We start from the raw sequence: 25,440 nt of genomic DNA on the forward strand, positions 1-25,440 counted from the left end.
AAAATATAATGTAGCTTATGGAAAGGAATTGTATCATAACAATTTGCAAAACACTGAATGCAGACAAAATTAATTTACGGTGTAGGATATAAACACTGCGTCTATTTTAAGGAAGTGTAAAAGTGAATGGCTGAAGTGTTAGCTCTCCTGTGCATCAACCCGTGAACTGTTTTTTTCTGGGGCAAACAGAATAGTCACAATTTCACTTTGTATAATGTTTTACACATAAATCAGGTCTTCTGATTTAAGGATGAAAGCTATAGTTTTTACAAGGGTTCTAAGGACAGATTGAGGCATGGTTACTGAATATACTGGCTTATTTTTTTTCCAGAAATGATTATAAGAAAAAGCTGGCTACAAATTGACAACCAGCAATTAGAACCTTCCATTTCTGGTTTGTGGACATATGGATGATCGTTGGTTGGCAGCTGAGTTAGAAATGTTTATTCATATGTATCCTACAGCCATTCAGTGTTTTGCGGTCATAAGTAGTGTAGTTCTGACACAAAGAATACACAAGGGAGTTAGGATGCTCCTGTAAAGCCTCTGCGAAGTAGAGAGAAATGACATATAGTGGGTGTTTATTAGTAAATTTGTGTCTATGTGTGATTGTAGAAGAATCCTCCTGTCTTGATTTCCGAATCGCAATTCCCCACCACCACCACCTACAACCTCAGACCTATAATTTCAAATTCTGAGTTCTACCATTCCCTTTGGGAATGAAGTTTTGCTTTTTGAGCCAGGGTAGAAGAGCACATCAGACAAACTTTCAGCAGTCTCACTTAACATTAAAAAAAAAAAATAGCATAGCACACAAAGTTATATGCTACAATGTCCTACCTGTCAACGACTACTGCAGCGAGCTCACAATAGATAGAAACTTAACCTAAACTGCTCCAAACTCCATGGTAGAAAATAGGACTTCAGCAACAGAACTGTCAATACCTGGAATGCACTACCTGACAATGTGGTTTCTTCCCCAAACCCCCATAACTTTAACCTTAAATTGTCTACTATTGACCTTACCCCTTTCCTAAGGGGCGTGCATAAGCGCACCAAAGTGCCTACCGTCCCTGTCCTACTGTCCCCACTTCTTCGTATCCATTTCCTGTATTCATAATCATGTGTATACTTATATCTCGTATCTTATACATGCTTGACAAAATAAATTCAAATAAAATAAAATCAATTTCCTGGATGAAGGCAAAACAGTGCGCACCGGTCGGGAAGCCGCGCATCTTCGGAGGGGAGGCGGAGGCCTCGCTGCGCTTCAGTGACGCGGGGGGGGGGGGGGAGAAATTGGTGGCAGCCGCGGAGCGGGTGACTTCCGAGGCGGCGTTTTGAAAAACAAGCTGAGCCACAAACAGGAACCTTCTTCTAAGCCGGACCGACCGACTTCCAGAAGCGGAGGGAGAGGAGCGCTGGAAGGCGGGAAAACCCGAAGGGAGGAGGCGCCTCTTTCCTCACCGAAGGAGCTTCCCCCTGGTCAGGATTGAATCCGGGAGGCTGAAAGGGGCGGCGGTGGCGGGGGTGCGGAAATGGCTTCTGACGTGCTAGGGAAACCTTTTGTGTAGCTGTTCCTGGTGAAGCCCCACATCCCTCCCTTTCAAACCTGGGAATCTCCGGTAGGAAAACGGCCTCGTCCCTTTTCTGGCTAGTTTTCTTATAAGCGCGGCTTAGGCTCCTTTTGGCGCCCGAACCAGGAAGGGAGAAGGAAGGAAGGAAAAGCTGAAGGAGCATCTCTTCCCAAGTGCCTGGCGATTTATTGTCCGCCTAAAGCTCCTCATTTTGGGGGATGGAGGAGATACTTAACGGTGGATCAGAGGGCATAGTAGGGGATCTCCGGAGAAGCGGGAATTAATGATTTACGATGGTCTTGCCTGTGGAGGTTAAGAGAACAGGGGTTTCTTATCAAAATTGACCTTTTCAGACTATTTCAGGATGCAGATTGGGAAGGAAGAAAAATTAAGGCCTGACTGACACTACTGAAGGGTGTTGTTTCATCTATTTGTATTGAGAAAATGGCAGGCTACATTTACTCTTCAAGCTTATTATTCACTTATTAATGGCTGTGGAAGTTTAGCAAAATCAGGAGAAGTGAAGCAGCCCAGACTAAAGAATTGCAGCATCGAATAAAAAGTAATTTTGTCATCCGAGGCTTCATCAAGGGAGAGTGAGATCCTTCACTTCATCTGGCTTGCCCTCTTTTAGGTTAATTTCTTCTGCTTTATTCATTTGATTGTAATTTTCTTTGATTGTTTTGAGCTGCCTAGAGTTATTGCAAGTTCGGCGGTATGCAAGTTTAATTGATAATAGTAATAATTAGAAATGTAGGGAGTTAATTGATTTCCAGTTAAGTATCTTCAACCTACAACCTCCCCTTCTGGCTTCCCAATTGACTTTCTCCCTACAAGCATCCCCCAAGCAAAGTTAATAATCCCCCCATCAGGAAGTCATAAGTTTCTCCCTCTCTCACTGCTCTTTTGCTCACCCATGGCCGTTTGGTTGATTGGTCTAGTTAAGTAAATATCTCTGAAATGATGACATAACAGGGTTCAGATTGTCTAGTATGTTCCTAAAACACTGTTTTGTAGGCCACTGTTTTGGGTGCGCTAAGGAAGAATGTGTGGACGGACAGCTGTTACTCTGGGAGCAGATCGTATCCGCCGTGCCTGTGCTTATCACAATAATCGAGGAGAAAGAAAGTATCCTGAATGGCAAAATGCTGACAAATATAGCCCTTCATTCAATAAGAGTCCACAATCTAACAGTCCTGTGCTTCTCTCCCGACAACACTTTGAGAAGGTGAATTTCTTCAATTAACTTACTTAACATAATCTTTTAAAAAGTACAGGTAATCCTTGACTTACAACTTTTTGTTTAGTAATTGCCTGAACTTACAATGGCATTTCAAAATAATGAAGTATCAGATCACTGCACACACACAAACTTGAAACTTCATATAAGCATAACGCTTTTTCAAACTATTTCCTCTTTCATTTTCCTGCCTAAAAGCTTGGGATAACTATCTACAGAAGTTTTATCAGTTCATAAAATCACAAAGATAGAAAAATAAATGAAGTTAATAAAGATTGCCACAGTCTCATATATTTTTTCTCTTCCACTAGAAAAAAAAAACCCTAATTACTTCTGCTACTTCATTGGCAATTTATCTGTTAATGCTGTGCTTCACAGGCAACAACATATAGTAAAGAATATTTTAGCTTTGGAGAAAAAGAGATACATACACAAGATTAGCAAGCAAGAAAGTAAGACAAAAGGGGAATAGGCACACTTGAGGGGAAATAGATAACCAAATATTGTATTGGTGATTTTAAACATTTGGAATGCTGTGATGGCAAAAGCGCCAAACTGATCCGTGAGACATAATGAATATGGAATTAGAAACAAAGTTTTCAACATTTTTTAATATTTAAACTTATATATGTATTGTAAGGTTTCTGACAAACAAAATGTTGGGTTTTTAAAAACCTGAATTTAAAGCTATTTAGAAGTGATGCACAGGGCAGCACTGAAAGTGAATTTTATTAAATAGACAAAAAGAAGAAATGAAAGCCGTTGGTCTGTTTCAATTGTTTTAACTGAGAAAGGTGCGAGAAATGACTCATTTAGATAGTGGAAGATATTTATAAATGCACTATGTTTACTTGCACGATTCTTCTGATTTGCATTTGCCTTGTCTGTGCTCAAACCAAGCAAATTGAGCCTAATTAGAACTTAGATCACAGAGTCTGGAAATTCCATGTGTGTTTGTTAAACTTGGAAACTGAAAAAAAAATCCAAAAGCAGTATCAACCCACTTCTATATTTCTGCCAAGAAAACTACACAGACATGTCTGTGAAATCTTCAGAAATGCAGCTTATCTGGAAGAGACTTATCTTTGGGCGGGGGGTGTTTTGGAATATATGACTGTGTGCAACTCCAACATATCTCTAAAATTTCTATATTAAATAATTGAGCTTTTCTAATAATACCAACAACTTGACTTCCTCCTTTCGCATTTTTACAAAATGTACATTTTGCCACTCATTCTTTCAGTAACTGAGTTAACTAGCTGATTATTCCCACCCACCCACCCCCCACACACAAAGTAGGGCTAGCATATATCTAGTCTGCAAAAACACAGAAGATTACTAGCAAAGAGGTTTTGGTAAACATGTTTGAAGTTCTGCAGCCCATCATATCCCTAACAAAGTCAAAACTCCAACTACTTATAAAATATAAATACACAGAAGCATACAGTATATTCTTCATTGGTGAGAAATGGGGAGTTGCACATTCAAGCAAGGTGCACATCCTTAGCTGAATCTGAATGCAGCCTCTTTCTTGAAATAACTTTTTAAATCTGATTTTTCCCTTTTAAACAGCTGATTAATTAAGGTTTTTGCTATTTAAAACATATCGGCATTCACAATACCAGGGTTTTGGAACAGAGTCTTTGATTGTAGAGTAACTTAATTCTATGTATCTATGCATGCTTCTTCACAATATTTCCTTTTCTGGTTTATGAAAGAATGCCAATTCTTCTGAGCGTATCCTTGTAGCCATGCGTTGGGGCCTAATACCAGCTTGGTTCAAGGAAGCTGACCCATCTAAAATGCAGTACAACACTTCCAATTGTCGGAGTGATACCATGATGGAGAAATTATGCTATAAGGTTAGTTGTATAGTCTTCAATTTGGGGTGGGGGTGGGGAGTCTTTGTTTCCTTTCAGTCATGACCTTCATGACTTTTGGGTTACACATGAAAACTGGAGCTTTTTAAAAAATATGCTACCAACATCAAGATGCTGCAAACACTACATCTTACTTTTTTTTTTCTGAAGAAGGAAAAGCCCAGTTAGTGACAGCATTTCAAATGCTTGACAGAACGAAATACTGACTTTTAAGAAAGGCCCTTAGAACTACAGTAGTATAAATAAGCCCATTAAAAACTAATATAAAGGCTGAATATATGGTTACTTTTTTCTACAATGTTCTTTCCTTTTTTGAAGGTTATCAGATTATTGCAAAACAATAATCAGGAAATGATATAGACATGACTAAGGAAATATACTAGATATCCTCCTGGAAAGCTAACTCTCTTTGTTCTTCTGTATAGCAACAAATAACCTCAGGTTTGATCTATAGTGACTTGGTAGTTTAAACAGTATTATAGAAAACTGCTTTTACTTATTTTTGGTTTACTTTATCCAGTTGCATTTTCCTTCCTTTTCCCCCCAGACCTTAAAAGAATTGGAGCAGGGAAATATAAAAACAATTGCTGCAATCTAACTTGCCTCCAGAAGTTGTGAATACTCAAACACTGGATGTTTTAAAGAAGATATTGGATAACCATTTGTCTGAAATGGTGTAGGGTTTCCTGCAAAAGCAGGGCGTTGGACTAGAAGACCTCCAAGGTCCCTTCCAACTCTGTTATTATTCTATGTAAACAGATGAGGCTCTTGACCCTTACTTGCTGTATTATCAGTATAATTCTGGAACATGAATAAAATCCTCAGTTATTCTCATTAGAGAGCAAAATCTCATCAGGAAGAAAGCAAAGCAGAAAATACCTTATTCCTCAGATCATTTATGAATCTGGAAGCTGATTTCATAATTCAAATGTCATTGCATAATTCAAATTTGAAACCGGGAGCCCCAGTATAATCATTTCTTTTTGGGAACTTCCTGGTCTTTCTTCTGAGAAGGAAGCTGGTATTGTGAAGAATTCTGGCTTTGCATTCTGACTGAATAAGGCTTTCGAGAATTATTAATCACAAATTTATCTGATGAATAAGGGGAACACCAGTGTTCATGCTGCAGAAAATTCAGAACAGTTAGCAAAGATTAGCTAATTTGGGGGGGGGGGGGGATACAATTCTTCATTTCAGCAAAGAAATCACTCCTGTATTTAAAGTGATATAGTGTTTATTTTCACACAGCAGTGAATGTTGAAGACTTACTATATGGAGGTCAGAATAGTGTAATATTAAAATTAGAACTTGGCACCAACCTGGATTTGAAGGACCCATGGCAAGGTGGAGCACAGATGTGCCCTCATGTAGCACCTCTTTAAATTATATGTAGTATTCCTTGTCTTGGGATTGAATGGCAGTGGTCAAGCAAACACAGGAACTCTGCAACAATTGTTGACAGTAGTTATGTGAGTGGTTCTGTGCATTTTGAACCACCTTTTTCCCTTTGAATCCTGATTGCTGCACAGTCCTAATTAAAATTTAGAGTGAACTCTTTCTCTAAATATGATTTTACAGCTTGCTCTATGAGGTGGTATTATAATCTGCCAGCAACAACCATAAAATGTATCTTTTTAATGCATCTGAAGTTAGCATTGAATAGATTGCTATTAACCACGCGCCTCTCTTTTTCCAAAGGTACCTCTCTCAAAAGGCAAACGCTGTGTGGTGCTGGCTGATGGCTACTATGAATGGCGACAACATAATGGACAAAAGCAGCCATATTTCATTTACTTTGCCCAAACTGAGCAGGAAATGGTATAACATCATTGCAATCGTTATATTTCATGCTGATGTTTCACTGATATATTTTTAAAGCTATTCCCATAAAAGATTATTGTTACTACTATTAATATGAGATTTGTCAGATAGAAATGGATGGAACTGTGCCTTTACATTTTCCTTTTTTTTGTCATAGCTGCTGCAACTCAGGTTGAAGATGGTCATATATTATCCTGCTTGATTAAAGACTGTTGAGTTGAGGAAATGTGGTATTCCTAAGCATACATTCTACTTCTTGAAACACTTGTTTGAGTCCCTGGGCATTTAACATTCCCAAATGTATCATTGGTAAACTCTGCAATAACCTGGCCCTTATACACAGATCAACTTGACATTTCCAGGACAGTTTAGAATAATGAATAAAATGTATTGCTAAAAACATCATAGCATGAATAAAAGTACATGGTGTGAGAAACATTTGGAAGGACAAAGAGGGCTTTTTGCCTAGCATTTAAAAGAAAGTAACATAGGCACAAAGCAAAATTGCCTGAGGAATGGGGGTAATACAACTAAAATGGAGCTGTGGTGGCGCAGTGTTTAGAATGCAGTATTGCAGAGTAACTCTGCCTGCTGCCACAAGTTCGATCCTGACCAGCTCCAGGTTGATTCAGCTTCCCATTCTTCTGAGGTCGGTAAAATGAAGACCCAGATTGTTGGGGGCAATATGCTGACTCTGTTAACTGTTTAGAAAGGGGCTTTAAAGCACTGAAGGGATATATAAGTTTTAAGTACTACTACTAAAATTATTAACATTGCTTCATATGACAAAAACCAGGAAATCAGGAATATTTGAAAATAGTAACAGAGATAAGTTCCCAGCACCTGATTTTAGCTACTAAAAATTGGTAAATTATTTGTGAAGACCTTTTTTTAATGATATTCAGTTTTTGAGCAGTCAAAGACAACCCCACATATGATATTATGAAGTAATCTAGGAACTTATCAGAGCCTAGAGTGGCAAACAGATTTAATTTAGGTCGTTCACAAGCTTAATTTATAAAATTCATTCCATGTCAGAGGAATCATTTTGTTCTCTAGTGTCAAAACCTTGAGTTATGAGTTAAATTTCAGTTATTGTGATACAATTATGCAGCAGTAACAATTCTATAATCATTTGATGTTCCATGCAATTATAATGGTATTACTTAAGAACTAGTAAACCAAAGTTTATTTATAAGAAGAGGCTAAGAGATATATAAGATGTGATGTTTGTCTGTTTAAAAGGCGATCCTGTGCTGTCTTTTTTTTTCAGTTCACCAAACCAGAAATGGAAGACGAGGTTGAAGATTCAAAAGGGAGGAAGCTGCTTACCATGGCTGGGATTTTTGATTGCTGGGAGCCCCAGAATGGAGCAGAACCATTGTACAGTTATAGTGTCATCACAGTAGATGCATCCGAATGTGTAAGATCCATCCATCACAGGCAAGAGAGACATGACTAGGGAGCGCTTCTCACAGAACATATTGTAAAATGGAATAACTTAAAAGATAATGCTGCATAAATTGCACTTCCTCCTATTTTTTTTTCTGTATGTATTAAGTAGAGTCCCAGAGGCGTTTTTTCTAGAGGCAACTGGACTTCCTTGTTTTTTCTTTGAAGTCATTTCGCTTCTCACCCAAGAAGCTTCTTCAGCTCTGGATGAGAAGCGAAACGTCTTTAAAGAAAAAACAAGAAAGTCCAGTTGCCTCCAGAAAAAGCACCTTTGGGACAACATGAACTGGATGACTGAGAATCTCTACAGACTTTTACCAGATAGTGTGCTTATTTTTAAATATCAAACTTAGAATATGAAAGGTTATCTAATCTTATAAAATGGAGGCTTCTTATAAGATGCCTATATGAAATAGGTATCTCTGGTGATTTCTGTATGACTTATTCAAATAGCAGTAATAATTAAGCTTTGTTCCAAACCTTCTACATTGTTTGGTCAGTTTAATCTTTAGAGAAATTGAGTGAGCTTTTAATGAGGGTGCTGCAATATCAGACTTTTTTTTTTCCTGAATTTGATTTTTAGAATCTGGTTCACACTGATGCTTGGCCTTTTATGTTTTCTATTATTACAGGTTGTGGACTAGTTCAGATTTTTTTTTCCATCACTAAAATCTATGTCTTTTGATTTGTCTAGGATGCCAGCTATACTGGATGGGGACGAAGCAGTTAAAAAATGGCTTGACTTCGCAGAAATACCCACAGAAGGAGCACTTCACCTTATTCAGCCCACAGAAAACATTTCCTTCCATCCTGTGTCAACAATAGTGAACAACTCCCGAAATAATTCATTAGAATGCATTTTACCCATTGAATTGGATCCCAAGAAGGTACGTTTGCATTTCCTTTTCTAGGATATATTTTCAGCCTCCCAATCTATTTTACAGCCCTGTAATTTTATGATGGTCTCCCATCCAGATACTAAGCCTGGCTGACCCTGCTTAGCTTCTGAGATTGATTAAAATGCTGCCCCCTGCTTTTAGGCTAAACATCTGTATGCAAAAGTAAATGTTGCATTGATGTTACTGATTGAGTTGGAGAACATGAAATTCAAAGATGGAGCGCATGTACAGCTTCTGCATCTGTATTCTGTTTAGCAGTTCATAGGTAAAAATATTATTTTAGGGTCTTCTTCAAACTTTCCTGGATATATTGTGGTGCGTGATCCCGATAATAATAATAATAATAATAATAATAATAATAATAATAATAATAATAATAATAATAATAATAATAATAATAATAATAATAATAATAATAATAATAAAAAATTTAAATTTATTAGCCGCTCCCTCTCCAAATAGGACTCGGGGCGGCGTACAATAAAACATATAAAACATAAAACATGTGCAAACACATAGACATCCAAATACACACATATACAAAGACATACATGCACGGAGGAGGTAACAAATTACATCACATTTAGACAATTAAAAGTCACCATTAAAATACCCCATTAATAATACCACAATTTAAAATTTAAAAGGACTGTCAGGAGGAATAAGAAAAAATTTACGGTTGAGTCAGGCCAGATAATTGAAAGAGGTGGGTCTTCAGCTGTACACGGAAGGAGCGGAGATCGGAAGTAATCCTGATGTCACGGGGGAGGTCATTCCACAGGGCTGGGCCCATCACAGAGAAGGCTCTGCTCCTGGGTGTCGCCCCCCGACACTGTTTAGCGGACGGCACCCGAAGAAGTCCCTCTCTGTGTGAGCGGATTGGTCGTAGAGATGTATGGGGCAGGATGCGATCCTGCATGTAACTAGGTCCTGTGCCATGAAGCGCTTTAAAGATCATAATCAAAACCTTGAAACGCACTCGGTAGACTACAGGAAGCCAGTGCAGCTCGCGCAGGAGAGGTGTTACGGGGGAGTATCTAGTCCTCCCCATAATCACCCGCGCGGCCGCGTTCTGGACCAACTGCAGTCTCCGAGTGCATCTCAAGGGAAGCCCCATGTAGAGAGCATTGCAGTAGTCCAGGCGAGACGTCACCAGCGCATGGGTGACTGTGCGTAGGGCATCCCGGTCCAATAAGGGGCGCAATTGGTGCATCAAGCGAACCTGATGGAACACCCCCCTTGCCACGGCTGTTACATGGTCATCCATGGGCAGCCGGGCATCCAGGAGGACGCCCAAATTGCGCACCCGTTCCATGGGGGCCAGTTGCTCGCCCCCAATGGCCAGAGATGGAAGCAACTGGTTGAACCGGGAGGCCGGAAGCCACAGCCACTCCGTCTTGGAAGGGTTGAGTTTTAGTCGGTTGCCATCCATCCAGACCCGTACGGCCTCCAAACACCGGGACATCATTTCAACGGCCTCGTTGGGGTGGTTCGGGGTGGAAATGTATAGCTGAGTATCATCAGCATACAGATGATATCCCACCCCGAAACCACGGATGATCTCGCCCAGCGGTTTCATGTATGTGTTGAACAGGAGAGGCGAGAGCACCGACCCCTGTGGCACCCCACATGTGAGGGGGCTCCGGGTCGATCTCTGCTCCCCTGCCAACACACGTTGCGTCCGGCCAGAGAGGTAGGAGCCAAACCACCGTAAAACGGTGCCCCTGACTCCCAGCCCCTCTAGCCGGTGCAACAGGATACCATGGTCGATGGTGTCGAACGCCGCCGAGAGATCTAATAGGACCAGGATAGAGGAACAACCCCTATCTCTGGCCCTCCAGAGATCATCAACCAACGCGACCAAGGCCGTCTCCGTGCTGTGCCCGGGTCGGAAGCCGGACTGGCGCGGGTCTAGATAATCATTCTCCTCCAGGTGACATGGGAACTGTTGTGCCACCACACTCTCTACAACCTTCGCTAAAAAGGGAAGGTTGGAGACTGGACGGTAATTGACTAGATCCGTTGGGTCCAGGGAAGGCTTCTTGAGCAGGGGCCTCACAACCGCCTCTTTCAAGGCGGCCGGTAGAAACCCCTCACCCAACGAAGCGTTCACTAGGCCCAGGAGCCAGTCGCGCGTAACCTCCCAGGATGCCAGTACAAGCCAGGAGGGACACGGGTCCAATAAACATGTGGTAGGACGCAGACGTCCACGCAACCTGTCCAAATCCTCGATGGCAACCGAGTCAAACTCCTCCCAGAACGGTCCCTCAAGACTCGCCTCGGGCGTCTCCACTGGACCACTGAAAGGGGCCCATCCCATCCGGATTTGAGCGACTTTGTCCTGTAGATATTTCCCAAACTCCTCTGCTCTGCCCTGTAAAGGGGCTTCCCGCGGTCTCTCAAACAAGAGGGAGCGAGTCACCCGAAACAGGGCGGCAGGGCGGTTATCTGCGGACGCAATAAGAGTGGCACAATATTGACGTTTGGCCGCTCTTAATGCCACAAGGTACGTCCTCAAATAGGCTCGTGCCTGTGTTCGGTCAAATTCGGAACGGGAGGATCTCCAACAACTCTCTAGGCGTCTCTTGTGGCGTTTCATCACCCTTAGCTCCTCGGTAAACCAAGGCGCCAGGGTGGTTCGTCGCCGCAGGAGAGGCCACAAAGGCGCCACCCGGTCTAGGGCCCCGGTAGTCGCACTATTCCAGGCGTCTACCAAGTCCTCCACTCGGGGGCGGGTCAGGTCCATAGGAGGTGGCCCAAGCTCCGTCTGGAACCTATATGGTTCCATCAGGCGCCTGGGGCGGAACCATCTAATACCTTCCGGTTCCGCCTCCCCGCAGCGGGGGGTAGCACCAGGGAAGTCAAGCCGGAGAAGTGAGTGATCTGACCATGACAGGGGAATAATAGTTGAATCCCCTATTCCCAGATCACTCGTCCACTGGCCAGAGACAAAGACAAGGTCCAGCGTGTGGCCTCCCTCGTGAGTAGGGCCCTGAATTAATTGGGTCAGGTCCATGGCTGTCATGGAAGCCATGAACTCCCGAACCCCCTCAGACGCTTCTCCCATCGACGGCAGGTTAAAATCCCCCATCACTAAAAGTTTGGGGGTCTCAACCGCCACCGATGAGATCAGCTCGAGGAGTTCAGGCAGGGCCGCTGATGTATAGCGAGGAGCCAGGTATACTATCAGCAGGCCCAACTGCCTCCCTGGGCCCCATCTCACGGCAAGGGACTCACACCCGGATGTCTGCGGCACAGTGAATTCTCTCGGCTCCAAGTCTTCCCGGATAATCACTGCTACCCCACCGCCCCTTCCCTGGGCCCGAGGCTGGTGAAATGCTCGATAACCTGGCGGGCACATTTCCACGAGGGGTAGACCTCCCTCGTGGCCCAACCAGATCTCAGTTATTCCTGCGAGGTCCAGCTCCCCCTCCAAAATTAGATCGTGGATGAGGGGGGCCTTATTGACAACGGACCTCGCGTTGCATAACAGCAGTCTCAGGCCTTGGGTCTGTAGATCCTGACCACCTAGTATGCAGGGGTTGGTACAAACGACCGGGTATGACCAAAAACCCCGGTCTCCCAACCGACTACGCGCTCTTGATCTGTCCTCGCACCTGCCCCTCCCCACGACCGTTGGTATCAATGAGCCCTGCACAGGAATGCTAACTTCCCTCTCCTCCCCCACTCCGCTCCCTCCTCCTTCGACCACACCTAGATGCCTGGCTCTACCATCCCTCCTGACCTGTTTCCCCCCCCCCATCCCTGGAACCCCTTACAATTTTTAAAAAACAATTAATTAAAAAACCCCTCAATGTGCGCTTCCTCCACCTCTCTGGGTTAATGAACCCGTCCTCGAGGTGGGCCCTTGAGAGGGCAGGAGGCCATAACTGCGAGAGGGGGGACTCCCGCAGTAAAATAAGGTCAGACCTCGCATACATGATAAATGATAAATACACCGGGCTAAAGATGGATTCTGAGTGCTAGAAGTGTTAAATAAGCCTACCCGTTAAAAATCATGACAGAACGGCAACCAAGATTACAAGATGAGAGAGGTGAATAAAGAAATAGGAAGAGGTGACTAGAAAATAAGTAGAGCCTATAATCTACAGTTCTCAATAGTAGGGGGTTAGGCAGTTCTTAAAAAATCCGTGAGAGAGTGAGCAGATGATCCATAGCGGGTGGGGGGGGGGTGTTCAACAGCTCCCTGTAGTCCTTCCAAGCCCCAGGTGGTAAGGGGTTAAGCCGATCTCAAAATCTATGCAGAGGCAAGCCCCAGGTGGTAAGGGGTTAAGCCGATCTCAAAATCTATGCAAAGGCAAGCGGATAATCCGTAATGGGCAGGGGGGGTGTCGACGGCTCCCCGTAAACCTTCCAAGCCCCAGCGTCGCCTCCGCGCCATTTCAGGCGGCCTCTGTTCTTCACTCCACACCTTCTGCCAGCCTCCGGTGCCCTCCAACAACTCCGGCGATCTCCGATGTTTCAAGCCCAGCTCAAACCTCACACGACCTCCACTGGGCTTCTGGTAGGCTCGGGGCTCCCAGCGGGTCCAGCGGGTCCAGCGGGTCGGGGAACTGATGTTTAGAGCCCCCGATAATCTTCCGGGCCGCCACTGCCGCCATCGCCTCCCTCCGCCTTCCCTCGTGTGGGACGCCATCGCGTCCCCGTCGCTAGCCGCTCAGGGCGTCGCTGGTCTCACCTCGGGCTGTCGTAGCTGTCGTGGCTTATAAAAACGCCCGCAAACGCCGGCCAAACAGATCGTAAACAGTTCATAACCGCCAAAACGCCAGCTCCAACAGCCGTCGACGCCTGCAGTCTCCCGGAGTAAGCCGGCGCGCCCGCACGCCGACCGCCATTTCCCGGCTCACTACAAGTTTTCAAAAACGCCGAATTGCTTTCTTCCACTCTCCTGTGCCGTCCGGCCACCCTGGGGGACCACTAGGGTCCTGAAATAAGCCAGGGTGGTCATTGGGTAGGTTCGTGGTCCTCCAGTTCGTATAAAGGACCAGCAGCAACCCAGCCCGGTCAAAAACAGCCCCGAGAAAACACGGAGCTCAGAGGCTGACCGCCATCCTCCAGGAAGCTCCTCCTCCTGATAAACTGAAACTGCCCTCATCAGATATAAATTTGTTTTCTTGGGTGGAGTGGTTTTTTGGAATCTTTTTTCTTTTCAGTACAGGTAGCCCTCCACTTATAACCATCTGTTTAGTGACTGTTTAAAGTTATAATGGCACTGAAAAAAGTGACTTATGACTGTTTTTCACATTTACGACCATTGTAGTATCCCCATGGTCACATGATAAATACTCGGCCACCTGGCAATTGGCTCATATTTATGACAGTTGCAGTATCCCAGGATCATATGATCACCTTTTGACCTTCTAATGAGCAAAGCCACTTTACAACTGGGTTTGTGATTCATTTTAACAACAGGGGCAAGAAAGATGGTAAAATGGGACAAAAACCACTTAATAACTGTCTCACTTAGCAATGGAAATTTTGGGCTCAATTGTGGTCATATTTTCATTTCACCAAGTTGCAATGCGGCCTTCAACTACTAGATTGTAATATCAAGATTCACTAAACTGGTCTGTGGTTTTGGATGGATTAGTCATAAACATCTTATTTTTCTCATTTCGTATCTTCCAGAATACCAACATTAATGCAAGCAGCACAGTAATGCTTAACTGGTTAAAAAAGAAAAGCCCCAGGAAAGATGACAAGGATGAAGACAATTTACCAAAGTGGTCCAGCCAGTTCATCCAGACACCACCGTGTAAAAAAACTAGCATGGACTTAATGCACCAGTGGCTCAAAAAAGATGGAGAACCTTCTGCAAAGCAACTGAAAAAGCAGTAATAATTTGGTTATATTGCTTATTAACCGAGCCTGTTCTTAGCCAAAGAGGGTGTTATGTGTTCAGTTATTGCAGTATTTAAATCTCCTGATTTAGATTGCAATACAGTTATAGTCTATAAATAAATTATAAGATTTCAGATGTGCTTCCTTCCTGATGCTGAGTAGATGGGCTTTGACATTTAACACTTAGTTTCTTTTGTCTGAAACAAATAGAATATAGATGCTAAATGCAGCATTGACCTGAACCTTGCCAATTTTGAAAAAGCAATAGTGTTCCAAAATATGTAAGAAGGATTTAATGTTATTTTTTTTCTCCTCCAAGGACACAAGCAGAGATTTGGTTTGTCATGGTTACCAGCATAGTATTCACTCTGTGGATTGCTTCATCTTTTATGGAAATAAATAGGTCACTTGTTAATGCTGGAGATTTGCTGCTGCACAGTGAGAATGATAATTTATTTTATTCTGAAACCAGCTCAGTTTTTTGCCCTTTTTTATCTGTTTTGGAAGATGTGGAATATCATCTGCAAGCAATATACAAATATAATTCCTACTGGTTGGGAAGCTATTCCAAAAGGATCTTGTTTCACTCTTTTGGATTTACTATTCGTTCCAAACCTTTGAAAGTATTTTTTAACACATTCATCAAAGCTATAATGATGATCAGGGCACCACTGTAGCCAGTATTTTGAATAGGTGGTAAGAGAATAGCAAGGAAGAGAGAAAGAACTTGTTTTTTGGGAAAGTGAAGATAGGTAGCAGTAATGTTAGTTGGCTGCATTAAGGATAACTTGATATTTAGTAAAAATGCAATATTGTAAACTAAAGCTTTATAGGGTCAAGAGACAAAGACAAAATGTTAGCTGTTTACAATTGAGTTATACTGGACTCAAGGCAAAGTGTGCGGTTCAATCCAAAATACGTCAGGACCACTATTGTCAAAAGGACAGCAGGGTGGTTAAAACGGTACTTCAGAAGTTAAAGCCACCATTATGCATAGGATTAACTTATTCCACTCACAGAGAGTACAAGACCTAAAATTTATGCAGATGTATATTCTTCGCAAAATCCTAGGCTAAAGAGAGGAGAGAGTATTTATTTATTTATTTTTAAAAAAGATACTTGGTTACATGATTTTATATTCGATATGCAGAAAGCTAGTTGGGTTCCAATTATTCAAAGTTCCTATGAAATGCATGAAATTCTGTTCACTAGAAATAAGAAGGCACATTTGGGATATTTTTAAAAGTTTTAATATATAAACAATGCTGATAGTATAAATAAAGATTTTGTGCAGAGTTAAACTTCTTTTGACATCATTAATTCCTTACCTTCTGACAACAGCTTTAGAAATTAAAAAAACATTTAGCTATTCCTTTAATGTTTGCACGCATACTACAATTCCTACTAAATACAGTAAAATACAATTTACAGTGAGAGTTATTGTAACATCTCCTTATTTTGGTATTTATAAAAATGTACATTAATATATACAATCAGAATTCTGGGCATTTGATTATTCAGTGCAGAAAGTATTCCCAATCATGAAGAGTTTGTACTTTTGCACCAATTCATCTTGTAACCATTTTGAACATTCTGTAGTTTGTGCTATCCCTTATAGGCTTCTTGTACTATCATTGGGAATGATTCAGGATTGTCTTTTTAATTATTTAAGAATGGCTACAATTGGAACAGAAGAAAAGAGGGGTATTGTCTGTAATCAGCTTGCTAAGATCTCCTTACTGAATAGTGAGAGGAGTTTAGGTCACTAAGGGATGGAATTTCTCTATGGTTTTTGCACGATAGTGATTATCTCCAAAAACATCCAGAGCGCAAGCTAAAAATGGGCATGACCATCTGTTTTCATGAATGGAGATCTTTTGTGAACACTTCCTTTGAAAGCTCAGGTGAACCTTTTTGGCCATTGCAACAGTTTTATGTATTTTGATTATGTGTGTGCTAATTTATAGTTATGGGAGTAGGGAGAAGGGTCTCTTCAATATTAGTTGTGCATTTGGTAATAATTTTATAATTTTACAGTAACTGCAGCTGTTGCTGAAATAGCTGCCTGGGGAGGGAGGAGGGATCTACATTACCGGGCAGCTGATTACATTTTTCCCTGCTTTTTAATGTCCCAGTTTATTGAATTATTCCAAAATTTCTCTTCTTCACTTAAATATGTAAACCCACGCAGTACAAGGAAGCATCCAAGTAACAATCTTGAATAGCAGTTTGCTATTTTAATTAGTTCCAAAAATTCAAGAGCTCAAGGTGATGTACACAGAGCTCCCTATTTTTCTTAACAGCAATCCTGTGAGAAGGTTGGGCTGAGAGATGCTTGAATATGCTTTACAATTTATAATAATAGGACATGGTAGACATACATGTAAGTAAATCATGCATTATAGGGTTTCCTGCCTATGCAGAGGGTTGGACTAGAAGGCCTCCAAGGTCTCTTCTCTATTATTCTATTCTGTTCCTATTCCATTCTATTCTTTGTCCCCAATGCCCAATCTGGCATTTGAGCAGATATTATTATTATTATTATTATTATTATTATTATTATTATTATTATTATTATTATTATTATTATTATTATTATTATTATTATTATTATTATTATTATTATTAGTTGTTGTTGTTGTTGTAAAGTCAACCAGATGTTTAGACTGGATGAATCCTCAAAGATCTGGGATACCCAGATGTTTGCTGGTGTTAAAGGTATTGTGCAGGACATAAACAGTTCCAAGTAGAGCTTTCTTTTGCAATTGACTGATGGTAATTCTGGGGGGAAAACAAGTACATTATTCTTTTGCCTTTCTCCGAGTTTGTAGATCTGATGGGAAAGAATTAATAACTTTTCATTTCTCCATATTCATACACCACTTTAAATGCAATTCCTTCTCCTTAGCAGCATGATGCTAGAACTCTGAAAAATTCACATTCAAGGGTTTTGTGACTTTAACAACAGTCACAAAACTTCTCCTAAATGTGCATATCTATTTATCTCCCTGCTTCTAGACCGAGCAACCTTCGCAAATATTGAAGCCACAGCTATTATAAAATTGAGTTTCCAGAAGGCAAACTAAAACTGGACCGTCTACATGCAGTTTGTTCAGATGTTGCACAAATAAATGAAAATTGGAATAAACCCACCCCATTCTTCGTTAGCCCACCAAGTTTTGTGACAAATGTGGTATTTCTTTACATTGACAGGGCGATTAGGCAATACTGATCCTTCGAATGCATTTGCCCTTCTGCCAGTTAACCCACAAACTAGGGAGGGAGAAACAAAGTTATCCTGGAAAAATGAATTTGGCGTGGCACTGAAGGAAATACCCTGCTCTGCCACCTCTTATTCATTCTAATGCTTCAAGGCAAATAGCTCTCAAGATGACAATGCACTAGAAGCAGCAAGCCCAAGAAAGTGCTTCTCTTTCTTCAGCTACTTCTGTCACTCTGTGCAGAAGACCGGAGGTCTCCCAAAGGTTGCAACTCTCGTACCTTAATATACTTTAATCCTGAAGGGTCCTTGGTGCTGTCTGAGTTTGTCTTCTTGCAGACGTTTCATTGCCAAACTTGGTGCTTACAGAATTTTCATCATTAATTTCACAACTTATAGACTGATTTAACCAGTTTCAATTGGGAAAATGTGACCATCCTAGATCAAGTCAGGTCCAAAGACACCAGGGAATTTCTAGAAGCCTGGAATTCTGACAAAGCCATTTAAAGAGTCCATTTAAGCTCAGGCCGACTGCTTCAGTGACTCCATCCAGCCACCTCATTCTCTGTCTTCCCCTTCTTCTTTTGCCCTCAGTCTTTCCCAGCATTAGGCTCTTCTCCAGTGAGCTCTACAACGACTATAGACTATGCAAAAGAGACAATCAAGCAGGGAACAAAAAGACCTAAGCACCTCTCTCCCACCAATCAGCACCCAAATCAGCAAAGATTAATTCCAAGGTTAACATCAGACAAGTAATCAAATAAACGATACCCCCAATCAAGAAACTGCCAAAGAAGCCAACAGCAAAGAGCCCGATCAAAGAATCTCTAAGACCGCCTCCACCAACACTTGGCAGGGCAAGCCACCAGAATATAAACTGACAGCAAACAGCACTCCTTACTAGCACTGATGACGCTACCTAGTTTGGGGAATGAAACGTCTGCAAGAAAACAAGCAAGCTCAGAGAGCCCCAAGGGCCCCTCGTGTCAACCCTCAACTGCAAAATGTTCCCCTTTATTAATACTTCATCCTTTTGCAGGCACGCAGGTCTCTCGCTTTGCCGCTGTCCTAGTTCTTAGCCGAGACCGAATATGGAGGACGCGAGCTACTATGCAAATCAGAGATCGGAGTGCCCGCCAATAGGAGCGCGGCTCCGCTCTCTCCGCCGCCAATGGGAAGCCAGCGAGAGGATGCGCTTGGATTTATATCCTTCAGCTTCTCGCGCTTGTTGTCATTGCAGCTGCGGCTATTCGGGGGGCCCCGTGGCTAACCAACGGTAAGGGGAGGGGGGTGGGAATCCCAAGGAGAGCTACTGGATCGGGTCATTAGATCGGGTTGAGGTGGGGGAGGAGGAGTGTGGAATGCGCGGCGTCAGCGTCCTGCCGCTCTCCTAGTCGCCCCCTCCCCGCCGCCGCTTTGCTTACGCGGGTGTTATTTCTCTCCCGTTTATCCAGACGAGGCCGTTCCTTCCTGCCTGCCTGCCTGATTTGCAACCGGGGTCTCGGCGCCTTAGCTCTCCCCGAGCGCCCAGCCTCGCTTCGTTATGTCAGGTCGAGGTAAATCCGGAGGTAAAGCCCGAGCCAAAGCCAAGTCTCGCTCCTCTCGAGCCGGGCTCCAGTTCCCCGTCGGGCGAGTGCATCGGCTGCTGCGGAAGGGCAACTACGCGGAGCGTGTGGGCGCCGGAGCGCCTGTTTATTTAGCGGCCGTGCTCGAATATCTCTCGGCGGAGATCCTGGAACTGGCCGGCAACGCTGCGCGGGACAACAAAAAAACCAGGATCATCCCCCGGCACCTGCAGCTGGCCATTCGCAACGACGAGGAGCTCAACAAGCTGCTGGGCGGGGTGACGATCGCCCAGGGTGGGGTTCTGCCCAACATCCAGGCCGTGCTGCTGCCCAAGAAGACCCAGAGCTCCAAGAAATGAAGCCGGTTGCCTGGCTAAAGGAAAGCGCTCGCCCGTTTCATTTCCTTGCGCCCCACCCACAGGATCTGGTGCAGCGGTCACCGGGCATTTTCTCCGTCTTTCCTTCCTTCCGCGTCACTTGGTGCAGCCCAGTACCCGGCAGATGATTTCTTTACCGCATCGTCTGTCCTGGTGCAGCCGGCGCTGAGCTGTCCCCGCTCGCCGTTTTTTTTGCTAATCTGATCCTGGCCCTCTTTGCCTCCCTCTCTCCCCGCCCCACGTCTCGGTGCTGCTGGTGCTACGACCGCTGGTATCCTCGTGTGCGCTTCCTCGCCCAGCGCTGAGTCTCCCCTGCTCCTTTTGAATCCCGGAGACTTGAACGTGGGAAAGAGCGGTCGTCATTTTTTTCGTGTCCCCGAAAAGGGCACGTGCTTTGGGCCTGGCTGCCATCTAGTGCCCTCCAAATAGATTTTTCCCCTTCCGCCCCTTTTCTCTGCGAGGATTGAGCCTAACATTTATTACCTTGGGAGCTGTATGTTCTATAGCAGCAGCGATTTTGGGGAGGGGTAGCAGTAGTTTCCACCCTTTTATTTTGCTCCCTTAAATCGCTTTGATTCTTCTGGAGAAGAGGAGTGGGGGGAGAAGGATTAGGGATTTTTTTTTGACACTACAGTGGTCTTTGCATTCTTATCCTTGGAAAACGGGGAAAAAAAGGAAGTCATGAAGATGGGAAAGTCATGAAAGCAGCACAGGCCAACATTGGGAAGGCAAGAAACTGCTTAGATGGTAGGCCTCACTATGTGACAATGCTGATTTTATATCTCCTCCTGTACCTAAAAGGTGAGAGTATACAGAAGGAAGGAAGGGTTGGCCATTGCATTGCACCAACACTCAACCTAATCTCTTAAAACTCTGCGGGTCCCAGTGAGGGTGATGGATCGATCTCTCTGATGTTGTTGCACATCCCCATTAAATGTGATCATGAATTTATGAATTGAAAATGTGGGAGGGAAGGAAGCGGTCTGGAACTTCTAAATGTGAAAATAACTTTTTTTTTTCTGAGAAAGGAATAGCTTCACATGTTAATGTTTCCCTTGTGTTTGCTTTATGATGAGCTATTGTGTAGTTGTACCGGCACTCCATTCCTGTTTCTTTGTTGAGTTTTGGTTTGTGTGTTGCAACAAAATCTTAATGAGTAAATAATCTTAACTGAGAGGCAAAGACTTTCTATGAATTCCTAGGATATGTACACATCTTTCCTTTATAGTCTTCCCATCAAGCAGCTCTTGTAACACCTGATATGTTCCAGAGGCAAAAGTGGAATAGGAGTGCCACCCCATACGGAAGATTTTTCTCTTTCAAATAAGAGAGAAAAGAATGGGAGATGCTGTTTATCTCTAAATTTGATGTGATATATTCAGATCTGAATGTGCTTAACAGTTCCAGCTTTCAGTTTATCTGGAAACTCATCCTAAGCAAGAATCTTTGCATATAGGTCTATTTTTGTCCATTTGATGTCACTGGAACTAAAATGAAAGTATTTCAGTGTGACTGCTTTTGTGGTTTTCAGCTTCAATGATATATGTTTATTGTTTTCTTGAAACAGGAAGCAGTTTTATTGTCTTTCCTCCTTCCATTATCAATTCTCTTGTAATGTCACTTGTAATGATTGAAGTCTAGTATTTGTACCCTAGTTTGCACTTTATTCTATACACAGTGGTTTTTTTTTTGTTGTTGTTTGGAATTTTGCTTCTAATGCTTAAAATCAAGTGCAAGTATGGCATCCATCTAACTGTAATCCTCAGTAGCTTAATGTTTGGAGGTTGGGTTTTTAGGAAAAATAATAATTTATACAAAAGTAAAATATCTAGTTAGTGTTGGTGGTTTGCTAAATAGGTGTTTGGATAACGTATGAGCATGGAGGTTGGCCTAGCCTGTCCTGTAATGCCTAGTAGCTGTGATACAGAGCCAAAACTTGCTTGCTTAGATGAAAAGTTTATAGAGCCATGTGCATGCAGCAGTCTAGGATATTGAGCAAGTAGATTCTGTAATCATGTATATGGTCAGCTGTGTATGTGCAATTAAGTAGCATGTGTTCGAATCATCATGTGGGATGTAAATCTGTGGATGAACTATTGTCTTGCTCTGGATTCAACTAAGGATATCTAGACCAGTGGAGGCTGAGATGCTTTAATAACAGAATAAGGAATGTGGTTTGTTCAGTCAGTTGCTGGTGACTATACAGTCTCATTAGTGATACTTAAAAAATAACCTTTAGCCATCTATGTCTGTCTGTCTTGCCTGTTACATTACAGACCCAGGGGGAGAAAAGACCTCTTGGATTTAAATAGCTATCTAATTTTTCTGACACAGGGCCAGGCAGCTCTTCCTTTCTGTGAGAATGAACACTGATTGCATCATAGAAGGGAAGGAATCCTTGAAATGCAAAGAATGGCTGAGAACTGGAAAACAAGGGTTCCGTTATTTGTGTTTTCTGTCTTTTAAAAATTACTTTCAAAACCAGTATTTTGTGTTATGTCAACTATTGCTTTGTATTAGAAAATGCAAAAGTTGTGAAACTGGAAAGTGCAAAACAAATATTAAACTGATTCAGTCTTGAGTACACATCAAAATTGTCTCTCAACAATGTCATTGATTTATCTGCTTGGAATTCTTGTGGAAAGAGAAATGGTTAGAAATATTGTTGGGAGAAAGGAATGTCTTGTTTGGAGTGAGCCCCTTCATTTCCTAAGCTCTTTATCATTTGTGTGGGGGGAGGGGAATGACAAAAGATGCAATCATAAATGCTGCCTCTTACATATTTGTGTGATGTGATACAAATATGAGAGTTTGTGTTATGATGCCATAACACTTTTTGCAGTCAGGAACAGACCACTATACCAACATATTAGCTGGAAAATTTGTTTTCAGTTATTTGAAAAATCGAAGCTTAATTGTGTGTTGGCATGTAAATTTTTTGTATCACTTTATTTAACTGCTTTAGTTTGCAAGTAGATAAAGTAGGGTGGTTTTCTTCTCCATAGATGCTATTTACACTTAGCTTTATCTACTGCTGCTATATGAGACTTAAAACTGCTGTAGAGCATCTTGGATATGGTAGAAATTTATTCTTACCTCTCTCTTTTGGTTTTTTCTTGCTTTAAAAAAAGCCCTTGATTGCTTGATTGACTTTTGAGTCCTTGATTTACTTAGACTGGGTGTGATGTTGAGTCTCTTATTATGTTTCTGTAGGTGTACAACTATTTCCATGATCTGTCTTCCTCTGTGTGATATAATTATCAATGGCATATCCCCAAAACAAGCTATATTAATATTTTTATTGTAAATCAACAATATTTCTCAGGACCTTTATAATCAGTTATAATAATGCCCTTCTACGATTTAGATATAAAAGCTTAGTCTCGTTTTTACAATTTACCATTATCAGAATAAAGATTGTAGCAGCTTCCATGCTTACATGAGCCACCTCTACTGATGGGTCAATGTTGATTTTTTTTTCTACTACCGGTATGTCCCTCTAGTTGTAGTGGTTGAAAGTAGTTTGTTGTTAGGATAAGTACTTTTCAGATTCCAAACTGGTTCTTCCCTTTGGTAAAATAATGGAGAAGGACTGAGTGGAAATGATGGGAACAAAATGGGGGTTAATCATATGTGATTTTGTGTGCCCATCCAAGGTAGTCTATTGTCCTTAAGTAGGGTGGCGAATGCTTTTCTCTGCCAGTTGAATGAAAGTAAGATCTACTGTAAACAGAATGGGTGGTGGGAATATGAGTGCTTTCATCTTACTAAGTGTAAACCCTAAAGAGCAATAGGCAACTCTTTCTTGGGTAACTTCTTTCTGACTCTTGTTTGCTGCCACCCCCACCCCCCAAATACGTATCAGGGTATTGTGCGAATTACGCAATGGTGTCATTTGTCCCCTTTCCTCTTTGTGATGCTTTCTATCTTTCTCCCCAGAGCCCCAAAATAACAGGACTTTATAACCTTTGTGCCAATCCTGAATCCCAAGTGTTAGCTATGCAATGATGTAATTTTGAAGACAGAAAAGGTTTTAATGAATAATACAAATGTAGCCATAAATGAAATAAGCAGCTTATTGAGAAAGGGAAATAGTATAATTCCACATCAACCCTTCCCGCAAAGATAATCACCTTGATTAAACTAGTTACCTACTCATTTCTTAAAGCAGGTGTGGCATTTCAATACAGGGCATTGTAGCAAGGATAATTGGGAAGACCTGAGTAGCTGTTTGCAGCAGCGCATTGTTTTCTTGATCCTTTGTTTTCTTGCTTCACACTGAGCATTTATCCCCAGTTTTACAGAATGAAGGCAGGAAGTAAAAGCCATCCTTTTCTAGGAAACTGCTGCTTTGCCCAAAGATGATATGTAATGTCCTGGGTCTTGGCCAGCACATCCACAATGATCTAATGCCTAGCCCACTTTTCTAATAGTCTTGGTATTATAAAGGTGCAGTCTGTTTTTTTTATCAATTTTGAGATTAGAGTTTTGAATTTTATATATCCAGATCCCCACCCCGTAGATTCATCAAATGCTTTAAGAGACACTGAGTTGCAAGCCACTGAATTGCATGTCCGTTACCAGTATCTGTTAAGATGTGAAAGGCATGCCTTATCCTAGGCACTTTAGTTGTGGTTTGTACTGAATTAGAAACGGGGCTTTAGATGTGAGACAGGTAAGGAAAGAAATTTTGAGTCAATTTTGCTACAAAGTATTCATAATTTCCTTTCCTACCACCCGGACAACAAACCCCACTAAAAAGTGATCAGATGGATTGGAGGGGGAGTAGTTATGACCAGCAATGGTCTAAAAACGGTCCTCTAGGAGGGTTTCTTTGAGTTGTACCTCCCTTGGGTACGAAAACCTTTTAGTTACACTATCACAATAAATCCGCCTTTCCCAGTTTCTTTGCATTGTTTTCATTGTCTCTGTTCATTTTGGTCTTTGGATCTTTTCAGCATACATTAAGATTGCCCTAAAAAGGGGATGGGATGACAAAGTGTTTGCCTGCCTCAGTCTAAAGCCTTTCCAAAATAAGCGAACCCAACGAGGGACCAAAGAGCGCGGTGAGTGAAAACGGGAGAGCAAAATTTCCACAGCCAGAAGCCTTGACTCTCTCCCCCCTCCCGCTCTCATCCAGAACCGACGAATCCGAAGTCTTCGGTCCGACGCCACTTCCGGCTCAGGGATCGCTCCTCTTCAGGGCCCAATCGGCATCCTCGCTTGCACATGCGCAAAAGAACGCCAGATGACTCGGTCTCCGAAGGCTAGGAATAGAAAAGTCGCCAATGGGGGCGGGGCCTTGCAAAATGCCCGGGTGCGTCCCCTTCGGGGTGGGCGTGAAAAAGAGGTTAATCCTCCTCGGAGTAACGGGAGGGCTGCTTTACCTTTATTTCGGCCTCAGGCGGCTCAGCTGCGCCCAACAATGCTACCCCAGAATGTTAAGGTTATTTAGCATGGGAAAACCGGGGGGGTGGGGTGGGGGTGGAGACCGGAAAGGGGGCCGCATCTTTGCCAAAAGCTTAGACGAGGCAGAAGGGACGCAAA

The 25,440-nt window shown here is 42.5% G+C and overlaps 2 protein-coding genes across 5 annotated transcripts; both read left to right on the forward strand.

Annotated features, from left to right (window-relative positions):
* Positions 1 to 1,287: 1,287 nt before the first annotated feature.
* Positions 1,288 to 15,834, forward strand: HMCES (5-hydroxymethylcytosine binding, ES cell specific). Of its 4 annotated transcripts, none has more exons than XM_081969472.1 (7): positions 1,288 to 1,485; positions 2,595 to 2,805; positions 4,536 to 4,679; positions 6,396 to 6,515; positions 7,792 to 7,961; positions 8,665 to 8,857; positions 14,519 to 15,834. In XM_081969472.1, the coding sequence occupies exons 2-7, from the start codon at positions 2,623 to 2,625 to the stop codon at positions 14,726 to 14,728; spliced, it is 1,020 nt and encodes a 339-aa protein (XP_081825598.1). In that variant the 5' UTR covers positions 1,288 to 1,485; positions 2,595 to 2,622; the 3' UTR covers positions 14,729 to 15,834. The 4 variants fall into 4 exon arrangements, with proteins under 4 accessions (XP_081825598.1, XP_081825599.1, XP_081825601.1 ...); XM_081969473.1 differs by lacking the exon at positions 1,288 to 1,485 and adding an exon at positions 1,507 to 1,625; XM_081969475.1 differs by lacking the exon at positions 1,288 to 1,485 and adding an exon at positions 1,560 to 1,583.
* A 3,361-nt stretch (positions 15,835 to 19,195) lies between these two features.
* LOC309383586 (histone H2A type 2-B-like) lies at positions 19,196 to 23,850 on the forward strand. The gene is made up of 2 exons (XM_081936330.1): positions 19,196 to 19,227; positions 19,406 to 23,850. The coding sequence occupies exon 2, from the start codon at positions 19,495 to 19,497 to the stop codon at positions 19,873 to 19,875; it is 381 nt and encodes a 126-aa protein (XP_081792456.1). The 5' UTR covers positions 19,196 to 19,227; positions 19,406 to 19,494; the 3' UTR covers positions 19,876 to 23,850.
* Positions 23,851 to 25,440: the final 1,590 nt, after the last annotated feature.

This window comes from Natrix helvetica (genome assembly GCF_964273705.1).
Source record: "Natrix helvetica genome assembly, chromosome: 1".
In the NCBI taxonomy this organism is placed as follows: domain Eukaryota; kingdom Metazoa; phylum Chordata; class Lepidosauria; order Squamata; family Natricidae; genus Natrix; species Natrix helvetica.

Excerpts from the sequence above, each read along its gene's own strand:
- HMCES (XM_081969472.1), top strand. The coding sequence starts at position 2,623 with ATGTGTGGACGGACAGCTGTTACTCTGGGAGCAGATCGTATCCGCCGT. Across the intron at positions 2,806-4,535 it reads CCCGACAACACTTTGAGAAG|AATGCCAATTCTTCTGAGCG; the intron begins GTGAATTTCTTC and ends GGTTTATGAAAG. Across the intron at positions 6,516-7,791 it reads CCCAAACTGAGCAGGAAATG|TTCACCAAACCAGAAATGGA; the intron begins GTATAACATCAT and ends TTTTTTTTTCAG.
- LOC309383586 (XM_081936330.1), top strand. The coding sequence starts at position 19,495 with ATGTCAGGTCGAGGTAAATCCGGAGGTAAAGCCCGAGCCAAAGCCAAG.